The following is a 19436-nucleotide window of genomic DNA, read 5'->3' as shown; positions in this document are numbered from 1 at the left end:
AACACAACGTTTATGCTTTACTTATACTAGGTCATTGTTACTAAAGATAATACGTTGTATTCAATACCGTTTTTTAGAAATATCATGGTTTGTACTTTGTCTTTTTTAATATAAAATGTATTCCAAAACATGGCCAATGGGAGGGGCTGAAGCCCCCTAAGCCCCCCCCCCTGGGTACGCCACTGCCTCATAGTCATGTAAACATTTTAGATTCCCCGCAGCGCCTATAGTGACCGTGACGTCACCCGTCGTACACATTTTGAGGCGGCGCATTGATTATGACGAGTTTTTTGCATTTTGTACTCTATATTATTACAAAAAACAAATTTATTACTACAAACAGGGGTGCATTTTCGCCCGGGGCAACATATTTTGCCGCCCCTACCCCCTCAAAAAAAAAAATAATAAAAAATATGATTATATAGTTGTTATACCTACAAATTAATCAGAAATTATTCAAAAAAATTGTTTAGTTTCATCTTCAATATTTAGGATTTCCATTACATTTTATCTTTTTATTTATTATGAATAAAACATATTATCATTAATTATATTTTCTGTTAGGTGGATGAACCATTATAACCAAAAGTTGTAGTTTCTAAATGAATTAGAAAATACAATTTCTTATAACATTTTATGATTACCTAAAATTGTTAAGATTACACTTAAGGGGCAATATCCGATCTTTTTTTTTATTAAATCATTGAAATGCGTATACCTAAAGTTAAAACATGACTTAAGATGAAACTAAAAAATATTAAAAAAAATTTTTTGTTCATTTTTTTGGCTATAAATACAGTTCAAAAATTGAAATTTCGCATTTTGAGTTCCTTCCTACTAGTCTGAGTTTTGTAGTTAGGAGTCTGTAACTTTGAATATATCATATTGACATATTGCCTAGAATACTGTCGTTGGCTGTTTCTTTGTTGAAGATTATTTTTAAAGGTTATTTGGGTTCAAACTTACCTCTTAGTGGTAAAATGGTTTTTCTTAAATATTTTTTTTAATAATCAAAATACGAAAAAAAAATCAACGTTGGTATATAGGTATTACTATTATGAATCAGTTTATTTTTTCAGATCAAAAATATTTTAACTATTGAGTTATTTGGAAAGGAACTAAGATTTGGTTTATTCAATTTTGTTGGCTCCTCCCCTAATACCCAACGCATGCACGCAATTTATCGTATTCCACTGTTAGCGCTGCGTAGCGGCGGCGGCAAAGCGCAACCGCGCGCTGGCTACTAATCGGTTGTTGGTTGTCGACGCCGAAGCGACATATAGCCTATAGGCCTACGGTGACAGAAAAACACTCTTTATTCTGCGCTATGAGTGCCTGCAATCGACAATTGGTCTCATCTCCCGTGTTAAAAAATTATGGTGTATTGTACTAACCCTTTTAGGAAAGTGATTATTAATTTTAGTTTTTTGATATGAATGTAGCCATGACTAAATAAATTAAGGTAATCATCGGTAGAATTAACTATATAAATAAATATAAGGTATTATTAATAAAATGTATAATATTATTATAACAGTATAGTTATCAATGCAATTAAAAAAAAATACAAAATATTAAAAATTATAAATAACACATTTAAAATTACATAATATGACATTTTTCAATTCTTACTTTAAATTTTTAAATTTCTTTTTTATTTGAAATTGTGCTTCCGTTATTTTCGCCGGATCTCGTATTCGTAAACCTCTTGGAACTCGAGGATCTACAATTTCAGGCAACATACAGTCCATGTAGAAATTGACTAATATTGGAAGCATCTTATTTGTCCAAAGATATTCGTCCCTGTTGATATTCTGCACATAAAGATTATTTCCCATACTGAATAAAATAAAAATACATTCTATTTTTTTGTAATGTTTAGTTGGCCTTGAATTTGCCAATAATATTTATGGTTTTCTTTGAGTTTAAGTTGACCTGTTTCTGTAAGCTCTAAACAAAACTGCAACTTTTTATCAAGAGCTGCATCTTCTAAGGTTTTTTGTCCTATAGACGGCGTACACTTGACCTCTATTATTTTATCGTCATCAACTAAACCATCGGGACTTGCGCCCAAAAATGGATATTGTTCATCAACAAACAACCCACATGGTCTTACAGTTTTGTTATACTGATTTTCGAATTGTCGGATAACCACTTTTTCATTTTGTCGTTCAAATTCAATATGTTTCGAAATAATATTTTTACTGTATAATAATGTTTTCACTAAATTATGACAAGATGTAGTTGATTTTCTACAAATAACTGCCCCGAAATTAGAAGCGGTGAGTCTATTTTTCTTTGCTTCGTGCCAGACTACATTATCATGTTGACCAATAGTGTTTTTTTGTAATTGTTCGATTGTTTCGGTTGAAAAAGAATCTTTTTTTAACTCTTCTAACTTTTTATTGACGTTAAATTTAAAATCCTCTTCAGTCATATCCAGCCCAGCAGCGTCTGGACCGTAATCAAAATCATGATTCACTGTACTTTTGTCACCTCCACTTACTTTAAATCTAATTTTTTTTTGTTTTTTATACTTTGAATTTAAAGTTGTCATTGCAATACGCCTCGTTAAATTTTTTTTAAAAAACTTGCCGGGACTTTTTCCTGATAATTTTTTCCATGGACTTAAATGCCAAGACTGGCCCCTAGAGTGAACTTGGGTTGCACCTAATACTCTTCTTTGATATGAGCCTGTTTTGGTATAATTTACTCTTTTACCGCCAGTAAATTTTGCAACTAAGCTCATAAAGTTTTCAGCTATATTAGTTGTAGAGTTGAAAACTAGACGATCGGCTTTTCTCGTTACTTTATCAACAATTGCTAAAATTTCTGACATTATTTTGCCACTTTCCATTAATGGCACATTGTCCTTTTCATTCATATTTGACCGTGTACAATATGTAGGACGACAATTTTTATGAGAACCGAGAACATGATATGGTGCATTTTTTAAATCTTCTCGCAGTATGTTTACATTATGTGATTTTCCACACTCTTTAATTGCAGTCCGTACCCCTTTAACCAATCTTTCTAAGGGAGATGGAGAACCATAAGTTAAAACTTTGAGCACGTGTAATGGGAAATGTTTATTTGCCACCAATTTTCGTAGGCCATCGTGGAGATTACGAGTTATATGATTAGCACATTCTAATTTGATAACATCTCGACCATACGATACTTTTTCAACTATTCTGGCATACACACTTGAATCACCATCGCCAATATAATATTTATATATTAAACCATGTTGTTCTAAGCTTTGGCGAAAGCCTTCTACAATAATATATTCTTGTTCCATACCTGTTGAAGAACCATCATAATTTCGGAAACACAAATGATCTATTTTTTTATTATTTTTGGATGCAGAAGAACATGTACTACAATATTTGTTTCTTACACCTACATATACGGGCTTTTTTGTTTCTGCACCAATAATTATTCCCTATAAAATAAAAACTATTCTTAATAGTTCTTGCGTATAGTTAAATATATATATCATACGTAAAATTAAGATAAAATAAATCAGATTCGATACATATATGTATTTCGTGATATAAGGATTTTAAATTAAAAAAAACATTATTTTTGTTTTTCTCGATTTTTTTGAAAACTGTTGGAAAATGTTTATTTTTACCCCAAAGTACCAACAAGATGAATTTTCCTATTCAAAGAGGGGCTGAAGTCAAAAATCGGAGCATTATTACTACTCCAAAACGTGATGACAGACACAAAAATTAATAAAAAAAAAAACACATCTTTGTAAAATCAATACATTCATCACTCCGTTCAGAATCTAAAAATGATTACCTATCTAAAACTAGTAGAAAGCTGGTTTTTGGCAAAAACTACCGTTTTTTTCTATAATATTATTATATACAAATATATTATATATTATATTATTATATAAATTTTATATCTATAGGGCTTATTTATATGCATATGCGAATACATATTTCCCCTTTGACATAAAATATTCGACTAATTATCTAGATACCTATATTTACATTTAAAAAAAAAAAAAATTAAGTATTAGTAAAATACATATTTTGGTTTCATAAATATTAAATACATATAAATCCGATCCCTAGTTATAACTTATAAGATTTCTAAAATTACCACGCCTGATTGAGAATTGAAACCATGTCCGTAACTTCTTTTAGCCCAACCACCATCACCTATCACTGTGATGTAAGGGGTTCCTTTATATAAATTTCCTTTTTGTATGGCAATTTTTTTTTCCTGCTCTCCATTTTTTTTCAACATTTCTGAAATTTGTTGTTCCCACACCTATAATTGAATAATGGTAAATTAAATTACCATAAATCACTATATTACCTTTAGCTTTGGAATAACAAGGTTTAATTATCTTTTATATGTTTATCTACCTTTCCTATAATAACTTCATGTCGTTTAAATTTTTTAAACGATGGTGATGGACAGTCCATAACTGCGAGTAAATCTTCAATCTGACGATGTCCAATACCGATTGATAATGCTCCTCAAACTAACGCATTATTGACATTATCTACAGATGATTCTCTGTCTGATGTGACAATTTGATGCGACGGTCACAAACATGGCATTTGAAATAAAGTTTAAATCCTACACCATTTTGTGCTTCTTTGATTAGTACAAATCGTCCCATAGTACATTTACTACCATGTTTACCCAGTTCCATCATTTGTTTCATAAAATGTTCTATGTCTACTACTCGGCGCCCTGATAATGTAGGTTCATTAGATTTTACGTACTCAACATTCAAATTTGGTAATGTAGATTCATCTAATCCCGAATGGTCTGATAGTCGTAAGTAGTCATTATCATCGTTATTGACACTATCATAAAAACATTGAATATTTCTGTATAAATATGTATTATATTATATATTAATATATTCATATACATATATTATACAAAAAATTATAGATAAAAAATGTGGGCAAGTGGGTACGTACCGCCATACCACACTGTTCACGGTAGGTGTCTGAGTAAATCCGGCTGTACCACAGAAGTCAACTAACGCAAGTCCATTTTTTGACATTTTGAGTTCGTTATATAATCAGAATGTGCGTTTTATGATATTTTTAAAGGTATTAAAACGTAAGTCCTATGTACAATAAATTCAAAGTTACCTAGAAGTATACTAACTTAAATCCTAAACTATGATAGAAGTATTGAAACGTAAGTCCAGCATGATAGTTTACTTCTGGGTAAAAATAGTAGGACGAAATAATAGTGTTGGAGTATACAAACGTAAGTCCCTTTACGATACTTTACCTCTAGCACTGATAAGAATGGCACACTGCTAACATCACATGTTTTTCTTATCGTAAGTCCATTTATCAATCAGTAATCAACCCGCCAAATGTAATATTTTTATCATATTTATATTTTTTAATATAAATTATTGATTATAAACGTCATTATTGTTTATTTTGTTAGATGATTAAGCATAAATTTGTTATAAATTATATTTTATTAGCTATTTTATAGTATAATATTGTATATTTTACGTGTAAGAATGCAATAAAGTCGTGCAAAACGCATTTTTAAACTAGCTACAAATGAAAAAGGTGTTCATGATGTAAGTATAAATATTAATTTCATGAATAGTGTTTATTATCAAAAAAGGCTCTTATTAATTATTTTAATAATATTATATGAATTATTGTAATATTAATTATAGGTATTTAAAGACACACATATTATGTATGACTGCTCAATACCAACTACTGTTAGCATGGTACATACAACAAATAATATCAATAATGGTGATGATGTTCTTACTCTCAGTAATTTACCAGTATACAGTATAACAGTAAGAAACCATGTTTAGTAATAAAGAATCTTTGTCTTTCATCTACCTAAAACAATAAAAAAATTAATATTACTAATACTAATTTCATATCATAATAATATTTATTATATCAGAATAAATAATAAATATTGTTATGATATGAAATTAGTAATAGTAATAGTAATAGTAATTTTTTATTGTTTTAGGAAGATGAGAGATACAAAAAAAGATAGCAAAAAAAAAAATTGAACATTCAAGTATAATGACACCATGGGATTGGCAACAATTTATTAGGTCTTGCAAAAACAAAAACCCTTTTGAGGTAATAAATATGGAACTGGAAGACTTTTTGGATTTTCAATGTCTATACAATTCTAAAAATTCTCCATTAATATACAGAAGAAAAGAAGTAAAGATTTCTGAAATTGTTCATTTGCGTTTAGAGAAAGAAAAGGAAAGACTATTAATGTTTAAAACAGACTTCGCTGAAAAAGAATTTAAAACTGTGTCATTAAACAGAACAACTAGAAGTTCAGTTTGGCCAGAACATTTACCACAAGTAACAAGTGAGCCTAAGCCTATAAGTAAATTAAAATACAAAGATTTACAAACAGCTCTTAAATGGGTGCCAAGAATATTTCATGACTTTTATACAAACATGAAATATGATGATAAAATTGCTGATTATCCAGAATAAAACTAGTCAGTTATTATAATAATAAGAACTAAATAGTCATTAATCATTACTATGTTATTTTATAAAAAAAAGTTTCCTATTTATGTTAAAGTATTATAATATAAATTTTAATTTTGTTTTAGTTGTGTTCTTATGTTATTTAATTATATTATGTATTATTATTATATTGTTATGAAATAATTATATTTTAATCAGAGCAAAAGTGATTTTAGTTTATATAGTTAACAATTGAATTTAAAAAAAAAAAGTATTATAAAATGTTTTAAAATATTTCAATAAAAGTTAAATGTTATTTTATAAAAAAAAGTTTCCTATTTATGTTGAAGTATTATAAAATAAATTTTAATTTTGATATAGTTGTGTTCTTATGTTATTTAATTATATTATATTGTTATGAAATAATTATATTTTAATCAGAGGAAAAGTGATTTTAGTTTATAATGTTAACAATTGAATTTAAAAAAAGTATTATAAAATGTTATATATAATGTTATAAATATATTTCAATAAAAGTAAATATATTGTATTAGTATTTATAAAAAAATTTTGATGAAATATGTTCAAAAATAAAGACACAGAAAAACAATTTTACCAAAAATCCATGTTAAAAACTTTGTTTTGCCTCTTCGAAAAATCTACTTTTTGTGACTTGCGTTAGTTGACTTCTGCGGTACATTATGTATAAAATACGAAAAAAGTATAATTGTACATGAAAAACGATTCTAAGCGAAGATGGTCAGTCAGTCTAGGATATTTTTAAATACAGTAATTATATCACATAATAATGATTATAACCTTCTATTGAGTTTTTAAAGTTTTTGTCCAAGCAAATTTTTTTTCGCATAATTTATGGAAAAAAAAAATAACAAGCCTTTTTATAAATCCATAAATAGCTCAAAATGAGTCAAAATATTTTAAAGATTTTATCATGTACAGGGAATGCAATCTTAAAATGTTTGTGAAAATTTCGAGTATCTATGTTAATTCGTTTTTGAGTTAGGTAATACAAAAAAATTATTCAATTTTGTCGAAAATTCGAAATCTGGTGTTGCGTCATAATTCTTATTTTCCTACACTTTTTTTCCAGTTTTTCCGATTTGTATGAAAATACTGAAACATTTTTACTTTTTACCTTTGAAAACTGAATTACTTTTAATAATTTTACTTGAAATTAGTATATACCTATATATTATATATAATATGAGTGGTATCCATTTGCCCATATTTTTATGCTTACGTTTCATTTGATTTTTGGATATCCATATCCTCTTCAAGATTATTGGTATTATCTTCATTATTTATTTTTTCAGTTTTTTTATACCTATTCAAAAGTAAATTTTGTATGCATTTCGACTTTGCACTTCTCTTTTTGCATTTACTTTGTTTCCCATGTTTTTTGTTTGCCATAATTTATCCAATAAAAGTAGATAGGTAATCAAATAAAACGTGTGCACACATTGAAAGTAGAATAACAAATGACAAAATATGTACAATAGTATTACAAGCAATAAGCTAATATAATATTATGAATTGTACATTATCGATAAGATATTATTATACCTATACGATCATTCTATGTTTTGAATTTTTATTAATACATGTCGTGCGCCAGTATCAAAGTCAGATAATAATAACACGGTAATAAAATAGTATTTTTGTCGCGGAGATATATATTAATTATTAGAAATCCAGCGCGGTGGGAGTGGGGACTGTTCTGCCGACTGTCGCCGAGTCTCGCCACCAGGTCCGTAGTAGTCAGAGTAGGGGTTACTACGCGCTTCTAATTACTAGTAACGCGCTCCTACGGAATTATTTAATAACATAATCGAATTTATCCCCTTAATACCATTCTTATGAATGATTTTTGTTCATTATGAATAGTATCAAGAAATTAAACTACTAAATATACCTAGTTTAGGTAATTTAAAATTATATGTATATTTTTTTTTGCAGATTGTAGGAACTGAAATCAATTTAACTATACAAATAGGATATTTTTTATGGTTTATTATAAAACTATTATACAAAAATACAAAATACATAATAATATTGTCACAATTAAGTATCAGTCTTTTTAGTTTTTGGAGCTTGTAAAGTTGAGATTTTGCTTTCCTTTTTTTTAATAATTTGCTGGAATGCTCATTCAAATATTTCATCTGGATGAGTACTCTTTGCTTAATATAAGTCTTTTATTTTTTGATAATAATTGTATTTGTCTTGCATTATTTTTTTCTGTATTTTTTAAAATTAAATTTGTTACTTTTAAATTTTTCTCTAAATCTCTGACTTGAAACCGTAGATTTTCATTAATTTTTTTGTAGTCAACTTCAGATTTTTTAATAGTTAACAGTTTTTCGTGTTCTAGAAGTAGTTTATTGTAAAGATGTTCATAATCTTGAGGTTGTGATAATCCCAATGATTGAGTTGACTCTAGGTCACATTCAGAATGTTGAGTAGAAGAAGATAGTTCATTATCATTTAGAGCCAAAGTGATAATCTCATTATGCGCCTAAAATAAAAACTATTTATTAAAATAATATCATTGAATAAGTAAAAAAAGGAATAAAGAAACAAGTCTGTAATGTGATGATAACTTAAGGGAAAAAATATCAGATATTAAATATAAACATGACATGGTACTATAGAATAATTAGAATATTTTAATTATATAGTTTCATTGTAATGTGTGTATCTCTTATAGTACCTTCTTACAGGTACAGATTGTATAGTTAAAATAAAAGCATACAATTATGTTTAACAATATTTACCTGTCTAATTAATTTAGTCTCTATTCGTTTTTGACGCTGAATACCTGACTCTGAAACACACTTGTCATGGCCATCAGGTAAATTAAGTGTAGGTGTAGCATCAGGTTTTAAAATTTTTATTCTTGGAGCATACCCTAACAGTTCAGATTTTAAATCTCTAACATAATCATCTTGCTTAAAGTGATCAGAACATATAAATGATTTACTAGGATTCCATGCATCATTTCTCCTACATTTATTCGACCACACTTTAAAAAGCAAATCATCCTTTGGAAACCTTTTAAATTAAAATAAACTTCTATTATAATATATAAAAACTAATAGATATGTATGTAAGATAGGTATGTATATTTTATGAATATGTAGTTAAAAAAAAATTATAACATACCTGTGAAAGCACAAATCGGTTCTACCAGTATTTTTGGCTTTGCCTGAATAATTTTTGCATGAGGCAACTGCACAACATGAACCACCTTTTGACTTTGGAGTTGCCATTAAAACAAATTAATTTAGCTAATAGTTAAGTAATAAATACAGTGTAAAACGTAAATCAACCACCAACGTACTATAACGAGCTATGATAAACAAACGATTTTGGTATGAGGCAACCTCTATAATCTATAAATCTTGGGTCAAAAGCATGTGTGTCGAATTAGATAAGTATGCTGACGTGATACCAAATTGTCAACCGTTACTTAATCATTCTCTGTTGTTAAATAAAAAACTAATTAAGCGAAAGGAGTTGCTGATAAATTTTATAGAACTTAGGGTTCGTCGGGGTGTGATGCTATACGTATCACAAGTCGCACAAGTATTATATCGACTATGTAATTGGGATTGTATAAAGAAATTCGATTTTTCAATAAACAGGCTAAGGGAAGCAAAAATAGAACAGACCAATATGTTAGATGAAAATATGCGAATTTTAAATATTAAACATGAAATTAATGAGGAACACATAGGACGTTTGGAGAAGACTGCCCTAGAATTAGTTAACTTAACCAATACTATTTTTCCAAGGATAGAGACGAATAAACAGTTTACGGTAATTAACCAGGTTATGTTGATACAAATTATGAGGATAAATACATAAGTCGAGATATTACAAAGTGCAAGAACAGGTCAGATACATCCAAGTTTGATAAGTATGAGAGAATTACTAGAACAATTTAAAAACATTAAACTGATTCTCCCGAGTGGGACCAATATGCCACTGGAAGTACAGTACAGTAATGTATATGATTTGGTTAAATTATCAGATTTGACGGTATACTATAATAATAATTACATTGTTTTTATTTTAAATATTCCGTTAGTGTACCAGCATGAATTGAGTTTATATAAATTAATACCACTTCCGGTGTGTTTGTCGGAAAACAAAAAGAAATGTATGTATATTAGACCTAAGCATGAATTTTTAGCTGTTACAAAATCAAAAGAGCTCTACTCGACTTATGATAATTTTAATCCCGCTATTTGTAAATCTGTCTACGAATTCCTGGTGTGTCCCGAAACGCACCCTCTACATTCTAGGAGTATGAGACCTATGTGTGAAATACTCCTAATGCAAGAACCGAGAGAGGTACCAGAAAGTTGTGAGATACGTCATATAGAAATGGCGACAACGGTGTTTCACAAATTACGACACAAGAATGAGTGGTTGTATGTGACAAATAACGATTCATAATTTATCACCTTCAGTGAAGACAAAGAATCCAAAAATCATATCCTGGAAGGAGCTGGAATCAATTCACTAAATGAAACTTGCCGGGGTTACGCAAATAGAGATGTCCTAATACCAGGGTGCCTCTCAGATAAATCACAATACCACGATTTCATTCCAACTTCAGTTATTCGAGGTCTATGGGAACTTCCCAAGGCTTCTTACGGAATTTGATTTTAATCTTCTCTACCTATAATTTTTTTTATTTATTTATCTTTTGTGTATTGAACTTGTGAAGAACATTATAGTAAATGAGCTAACACTCCTGCCACAGACCAAAATTTGTTTTTATTTTAAAAATAATGTATTTCCTCCTTGTCTTTGTGATGTACACAGTAAAATATTTTTAAATTGTGTAACAGAGTCACTATTTCTTGAAGTGTAAATAAAAATATCGAAAAAGATAAAACAAATTTAGTATTCTTGAATAATATGCACATAAAAGTATTTTAAATACTTAAAAATCACTTCTCAAAAAATGTTGGGGAAGTATTTGTGTGCTTAACATGATTATCTGTTTTAAAGTTTAAAAAAATACAAGTAGGTTTGATAAACATAAGCCCGAAGATTATAACAGACTAATGGCGCAGACCATTTATTAATATGTCTATGCCATTGACATATTAATATGTCTATGCTCTAGACTCTAGTTCACGATAGCGACTCTTGCGAGAGTAACTATCATCGTGTGGACCCGGCTTTTCTCCACTGGATTTTTTTATGGGGATATTTAAAGGATCGTGTTTACACTGAGCAATCTTCTTCACTCGAAAATTTGAAAGAGCGTTCCTATCATTGCGGCATGCTCGTCCATAACATCGGAATTGTTGAAGTCTGTGACGGCATCAATATTAACACGATATGAAAAATGTGTATCAAATAACGGTGGACATTTTGAAAATACATTAAAATAATTTAACTATTTTTTTCAAAAATAAATATTATGTTATTATTATTATTATTGATACTTTGTAAACATTTTTATAATAAATAATTAAATATTAAAATTAAATTATTTCATTATAAAATGTAATGTTTCGCCAACGTCGAACTTACCGTGTTTGGCTCGTGGACGACGATGACTCGTGCTCTGACGGGAAGGATAGGGTATACACAATAATATATATATATAAATAAATTACGCCATATAGGTCATAACGCATAAATATCATGTTCGAACAAATTAAACATATAATTGCCTAACTGGCACTTTAACATATTATATTATCTTAACATATAAATACAAAGAATTTAAGGAACGATACCGTGAGGAATGATGAGGATTCAGACCACCTTTCTTCGTTGGGCTGGAACTGCCGACGACGAGACGAACGATGGATGATGTATGGCACCGGAACTGATGGCAATACAATATTGATGTCAAAACTGACGGAGCCAGAACTGGTCACCAAAATCAATACACATGAAGCCGTAACTGGATGTAATCAGGGTCAAAACTGATCGTCGATATCATCCGTTGCATGACAAATAACCAAAACGGCAAAAACCTGAAGGAACTCACGTGGTTTTTGTTTTGCACGAAAAAAAAGTAAAAAGGTTACAACAACGGACGACTCTCACGAGCGGGAGCGTAACAACAACGAACCAGTGTGTCCGTACCGACGCAGTATTGCCGGACGCCGTTCGTTCCAGCTGAACTGACGGCGCTTGATCTCTCGATCAAGGGGGGTGTTCGTAATTATCGATAACACGACAACTGATAATAGTTTGCGCGAACATACTCCGCCCTTGGGAGACGTAGTCTCACAAAACTGGAACCAGTAAATCTTCGTCGTGGTATGGATGGCTGGTGTGGTCACGTCCAGAAAGGAAATGGATAAAGGCAAAGGATTCCCTAGTTACATTTTTTTTAACATAATAAACAAGCACATAATATAATAACGAATACGATATAACAGGTATATCGAATAGAGTCAACTGATATGATATACATATAATTAAAATAATAATAACACAGTAAATACAATATAATAATAAATTTAACACCCCCTCATCCCACCAGACTGAGTCACCGGCGCCCATACACCGGTAACAGAGCGAGTCAGAACTGACTCTGAATGTGTGGATGAACAAAGGCGTTAAGCTGTACCGGAGTGCCCCTGAAGCGACTGCGTCAGTAAGGGAACCCGCAAGTTAAAAAATATATTCGTTATTCGGTGGGTAAGCGGACCAGCTTCACCACAGGTCTAACTAAGACACCCTGTCCGATCATCAACTTGACCACCCGAACAACCTCGTCTTGGCCGGGTAATAACTCTATTACTCTACCTAATCGCCAACATAACGGAGTAGTCACATTATCTTTGATTAGCACTAAATCACCGACTCCGAGCTGAGTGTCGGTGGAGGTCCATTTTGAACGAAGTTGTTGACTATTTAGATATTCCGAGGATCACCTTTTCCAGAACGCCTGATGACACTGGTGGAGGAGCTTCCACCTCGAGGTTAAACGACCAGGAGTGTCTGAGACGATTGGCTCTGGAACGCCCAAGAGAGGCTGACCTATTAGGAAAGGCCCTGGAGTTAAACTTTCCAAATCTCCTGGGTCAGATGACAACGGTGTTAAGGGGTTTTGAATTCAGAACTGATTCGATGCGACAAATGACGGTGTTGAGTTCCTCAAACGTCAAAGTATGAACTCCTACTACTCGGACTAACAATCTTTTCATAGATTTCACAGCCGCTTCCCTGCGAAATGTGGAGCACTAGGGGGGTTAAAATGCCAACTGCATGGGAGGTGTGAGCTAAGCTGATCTCGAGTTTTCACCTCAGAAAAGAATTTACGAAGTTGCTTTGACGCGCCTACGAAATTCGTACCGCAATCCGAATAGATATCGGACGGTAGGCCACGTCGTGCAACGAATCTGTCTAGAGCTGCCAAAAAGGCCGGTGTTGAAAGATCAGTAACAACTTCTAGGTGAATAGCTTTCACCGTCATACAAATAAATACCGAAATATAGACCTTATATTCTCGTGCCTTCCGAAGTTTAAGTTCACGCATGGTCAAGGGGCCCGCAAAATCTATCCCTACCTTTGAGAACGGTCGACATGGTATAACACGAGAAGACGGTAAGTCCGCCATCACTGGTTGAGGATTAACAGCTGCCAACCGGACACAGGTAACACATCCTTTCAACTCACTGCCAATTACTCTACGAATTGACAAGATCCAGAACTGCTTCGAAATAAGAGAAGCCACTAAGCGTGCCCCGGAATGACAAGAGAAAATATGCCAATGACGTACCAGTAACCTAGAGATGCGAAGATCGGATGTTTTTGATTAATCGATATTTGAGAGTTGCGAAGTCATCCTCCTACACGTATAATTCAACTGAATCAATATACGGAGAAAGTCGAGGTAACGGTTTGGAGGAAATCCGGGCATTCCGAGAGAGATCAAAATACAACGAACGAAAATGAACGAGCTGAGAGTGTCTAACGATCACCTTTGATGCTTCGTTCAATTCATCTAACGTCAAAGTCCCAAGAGATACAGGTTTTCTTTTACACAACGACACGAAACGTCTTACCCAAACTACGACTCGAAGCATATGTTGATACGAAGAAAATCTGTCAAACCATTAACTGCCTTGATCTCAGGGATTTCTTCCACCTCCCAAAATTTCTCCATCAGTGACTCTATGGAGGGGTTGAACGTCGTTAATAGACAATGTGCACTAGGGTTAGCATCCTGTGAAACCGGACCGATTAGCACCCAACCAAAGACAGAGCTATATGCCGTTGGGAGCCCGTAACCGAGGAAGCATTGCTCACCAATCCACACCTGTGGTAGAACGTCAGCTCCTAACAACAATTCCACTGGATCTGGGGTATCGAAGGAGGGGTCTGCAAACTGCAAATGGGAACGGCCTTCCCTTACGCCGACGATCAACTGTTGGCTTGGCAGATCTGCCGTTATGGTAGGTAAAACCCACGCCGTGACTGTTATGACCGGAACTGGCTCATAACAGGATTGCATTTCTAAATGCACTTTTCCTAAAACCTTAGGAACAGACTGACCAGCGAGCCCTGTCAGTGAGGCCGTCCATCTTGACCGCCTAAGACCAAGCCGATCTAAACAATCCCTTTTAATGATGCTGATTTGTGACCCGGAATCGAGAAGAGCCCTGACAGGTTGAAGTTCCCCGCTAACGTCTCTAACCATCACTATTGCAGTGCCGAGTAACACGGATACAGAAGTTTGAGAACCAAGCATTACGGCGGGTGGTTGCTGAGCTGCAGAACCCTGACCTGTTTCAACATCCCTATGCAGAAGCAAGTGGTGACGACGTTTGCATTTGGGACAGCTTCCCTTGCATTTGTTCGACCAGTGTTGATTGCTGAAACACGACATGCAAAGTCTTTGTTTTGATACTACCGCATATCGGTCATCTACCGACAGTCCCTTGAAACTGGGACAATTGCTTATCTGATGTGATCCATCACAATTTGGGCACCTAACAGACTTTGTAGCTGGAGCACTGGTTGATTGCGTTGCCACTAGAGATGTAGATGTCCTTTGACCTTTCTTCCATTCTTTCTTGAAGTCAGGCGGTTTCAAATGTCCCTCTTTGGTACCAGAGGAAGATGGAGTTCCTCCTGCCAATTCCAACACTTGGATTCGGTTCTTCACAAATTTGAAAAGTTCCTGTGCCTTCGGGTACTCCTCCGAATTTGTCATCTCAAACAGACGACGTGACGACACAGGCAAAGATCGAAAGGCAATCGAAAACAAAAGAAAATCGCCAAAATCCGGAATTTCAAGAGATCCAAGGATACCAACATTTTCATCAAAAATATTTAAAAACTTATTCAACGAAGAAACCGACTCTTGTTGAACTATCGGAGCTGGTAGAATCGTATCCAAGATAAACGACCGAGCGAGCGAGCTCACGAGCGGGAGCGTAACAACACAGATTAAATGAAACCAGATAGTGCACTCATGAAAGTCGGTAATATGTAAACAAATTTTTGTACTTTTTTGTACTCAAATCAGTCTGGCTAGGAATGGAAAAAATAAATTTACCATATTTCATAAAACTGGTCATACTGTACGCTATATGTTATCAAACATATTTCATGATAATGTTTTGTTTATGTGACTTGGCGCGTGTATGTTCTAGTTTATGTGTTTGGTCACGTGCTTAAAATTTAAATTTTACATTTTTAAAAGTACTTTCAAATTTCAAAATTTTTGTTAACTTTTCATAACTATTTTATGATGGAAACAAAAAAGGGAAATGGCTCATCATGCGCAGTAAAATACTGCAACAATAAGTCGAGAACCTCTGTTGGTGTTAGTTATTTTACTATGCCAAAAAATACAGAAAGGTAAATAGCATTATATTGTATATTTTAATTTTAACTTAACTTACTAATTATTTAATTTTTTAGACGTTCCGAGTGGCAGTGGATTAAGAAATGTTTGCCCGAATATGTTGATAAAAATGCATTTGTTCAGAACCTGAGAATATGTAGTGAACATTTTGAAGACAAAATGTTCCTTAATGTTCACAAAAAAAACAGGCTGACTGATTTTGCAGTTCCAACATTATTCAGTGGTGAGATATCATTAGATGTATCTTGGACCTCAATTCAATATTATCATTTAAAACATATATAGTTTAGATAGCTCACTGTATAATATTTGGCTAAAATAGGTACTTATTACTTATTAATGTATTAATTTAGCTCTCACTAATTTTAGATGAAATTCTTGCGAAAAGAGAATCCGAGAGTGATTCAACAATGAATGAATCAAATTATCTATCAACACCAATGGCATGCTCAAGCCCAATTTCATGTCCTAGTACAAGTGAGTTGATATGATAATGAATTAAAGATTTCTAAGAACAGAGCTGATGTAAGCTCCTCGTTCTAGGTTATTTAGTCAATAATTTTTCTTTCATAAATATGTTATTAATTTGTATTTTTTTTTTTTTTTTAGGCTCATCTTTAATTAATACATCTGACTCTTCTTCTCAGACTCCAGATCATTTGTCATATTCTACACCCAGGAAAATTTTGTTAAGATCGGAATTGAAAGAAGCAAAGGAAAAAATTAAGAATTTGGAAAAAACTGTTGCAACTCTAAGTAATGTATTAGCAGATAATGATTCCACAGATATTTTCTCAAAACAATGCGAAAAATTTTTATCTCCTTCATTACTCTTAATTGTCAGGTCTCATTTAATGTGTAAATTTAGGGAAAAAAAGGTTACAGGTATTCAAAATCTCTAAAACAATTTGCTTTAACAATTTATTTTTTAGGCCCCAGAGTGTATAACTTTAAAAAATCAACTTTATCGTTGCCTAGTATAAGTACACTTAAGCGATCTACCTCAAAATTTGAAATTCAACCAGGTCTTAATGATTTCCTATTTTCCTTTATAAACTTTAAAACCAAAAATTATTCTTCTGAAGCAGTACAGTGCATACTTTGTGCAGACGAAATGTCTATAAAAAGTCATTTATACTATTTGATAAAAAAAGATGAAATTATGGGATTCAACATAACAAACTATCGCAAGACTTATGAACCTGCGAAGTTTGCATTAGTATTAATGCTCAGGGGTATTAATGTGAATTGGAAGTTGCCTTTAGCGTATTATTTAGTTTCAAGTACTTGTACCGGGTATGATTTACAAGACATAATTTTTACAACACTAATAAAACTACAAAGTACACCATTGGATGTTAAAGCCTTCATTGCGGACATGGGATCAAATTTTATAGGCTTAAGCAATCATCTTAATATTTCTCCTTCTCGTCCGTATTTTGAAATCAATAACAAAAAGATTTTTTATATTTTTGATCCACCACACCTTCTCAAGGCTACTAGAAATATGTTTTTACAACATAAATTTAAAGTAGATGACAATATTATTGACAAAAAATATGTTGTGTCGTTTTACAAGGAAGATAGTGAAAGCAATTTAAGATTAGCTCCCAAATTAACTAACTCACATGTCTATCCTAATGCATTTCAGAAGATGCGTGTATATTTGGCGGCACAATTGTTTAGTGCCACAGTGGCAGCCGGCATGAAAACATATTTAGCCTTAGATAAACTTCCTTTTAATTCTAGGCCTACAATTGAATTTATAGAAAATATTGATAAATTATTTGACATTTTTAATTCTTATAAAAGGCCGAATTCAAAAGATTATAATAGACCATTTATCAATTCTCAGCTTCAAAAATCACACCTATTATTAATGAAAAAAATGTTTAATTCTTTAATAGTTTTAGACAAAAATAATATAGATGTAACTAATAGAATGAAGTTTATAAGAGGATGGTTAGTTTCTATTGCTAGCTTAAATTTATTGTGGCAATCCTTATCTTCTGTAAATACTAGGCAAAATTATGTTTTATTTACGAACAGGATCAAACAAAATTGTCTTGAGTACTTGTTTTGCACGTTTAGGCAGAGACAAGGAAATAATTTCAATCCAACTCCAGTACAATTCTATTATTCATTTAAAAATATATTTTTCATGAATTATTTTAAACATTCCAACAATGCTAATTGCCTGCAAGATTTTGATGACATTCTATCTAATATTCAAGACCCTACCAATTCTGAGGTTCAAAATATTATGTTTCCAGATAAAACTCCATTTAAATTTAAATCTTCAATACCGGTAACATCTGTTGATTATCGGGATTTAGAATTGCCTGATCAAAATATACTAACTTATATTTGTGGCTATTTGATTAAAAAATGTTTGGAAACACATATTTGCGATATTTGCTTAAATTATGCCAAATTTCAAAAAAATTTAGAACCATCCTTTTTATTTTCTTATTTTAAAGCTTATGAAAATTCTGAAAAATCCACTTTTGGAAACCTATCAATGCCACATTCAGAATTTTATAATTATATAAATAGTTTAGAAACAGTGTTTATTAATCGTTTCCCTGTATTAGCAGCTGAGAATAAAGTAGGTGAAAAATTGAAACTTAGTATGCTATAAATTTACTATTCTCACCCGTGTGAACATTTTAATAAAGACTATCTTTTAAATTTATTCATAAGATTTAGGATTTATTCATCATTAAAATTTTTAAATAGAGAGATGGCTTCTGAAAAAATAAGGAAAAATAGAAAATTAGCAACATTAAAACATTTATAATTATTAATAACTGTTATTTTGTATTTGTTAATATGTATCAATATGGATCAACATGGATCAATATGGAACAATGATCTACCAGAGTAGGGCGTCATTCCAATGAAATTGTATCTAGATATTTATTAGAATAAAAATGTATTTGAGTAATCTGAAAACATTATTATTCCAATAATAATATTTTCAAATTATTCAAATAAAAATGTATTTGAATAATTATCTAGATATAATTTTGCACATTTCTGTGGTTTATACAATTTGGAGCCAAACGACTGAAAACTAGTGGACACTA

General features: G+C 31.8%; 2 protein-coding genes, 1 long non-coding RNA gene and 2 pseudogenes across 3 annotated transcripts; 3 read left to right on the top strand and 2 right to left on the bottom strand.

Moving 5' to 3' along the window:
- Positions 1–1628: 1628 nt before the first annotated feature.
- LOC149056480 (uncharacterized) lies at positions 1629–7904 on the bottom strand (annotated as a pseudogene).
- On the top strand, positions 5547–6688 carry LOC149056481 (uncharacterized). Its single transcript, XR_016191648.1, has 3 exons — positions 5547–5587; positions 5690–5821; positions 6280–6688. It is a non-coding gene; the product is annotated as an uncharacterized LOC149056481 (long non-coding RNA).
- A 745-nt stretch (positions 7905–8649) lies between the features above and the next one.
- LOC149056479 (uncharacterized) lies at positions 8650–10507 on the bottom strand. Its single transcript, XM_089227087.1, has 3 exons — positions 9654–10507; positions 9266–9542; positions 8650–9006 (listed from the first exon to the last, which is right to left on the bottom strand). Exons 1-3 carry the CDS (start codon positions 9758–9760, stop codon positions 8650–8652), a joined length of 741 nt encoding a protein of 246 aa, XP_089083213.1. The 5' UTR covers positions 9761–10507.
- Positions 9843–11162, top strand: LOC149056478 (uncharacterized; annotated as a pseudogene).
- Positions 11163–16227: 5065 nt separating this feature from the next.
- Positions 16228–17948, top strand: LOC149056477 (uncharacterized). Its single transcript, XM_089227086.1, has 7 exons — positions 16228–16340; positions 16404–16570; positions 16717–16824; positions 16957–17205; positions 17280–17450; positions 17502–17781; positions 17927–17948. Exons 1-7 carry the CDS (start codon positions 16228–16230, stop codon positions 17946–17948), a joined length of 1110 nt encoding a protein of 369 aa, XP_089083212.1.
- The last annotated feature ends 1488 nt before the right edge of the window (positions 17949–19436 follow it).

The sequence above is a fragment of the Diuraphis noxia genome, unplaced genomic scaffold (assembly GCF_037042655.1).
Source record: "Diuraphis noxia isolate RWA-SAM2 unplaced genomic scaffold, SU_Dnox_SAM2 contig0004, whole genome shotgun sequence".
Lineage (NCBI taxonomy): Eukaryota > Metazoa > Arthropoda > Insecta > Hemiptera > Aphididae > Diuraphis > Diuraphis noxia.
The sequence above is the reverse complement of the archived record's forward strand: the minus strand, read 5'-3'. Positions and strand labels throughout refer to the sequence as shown.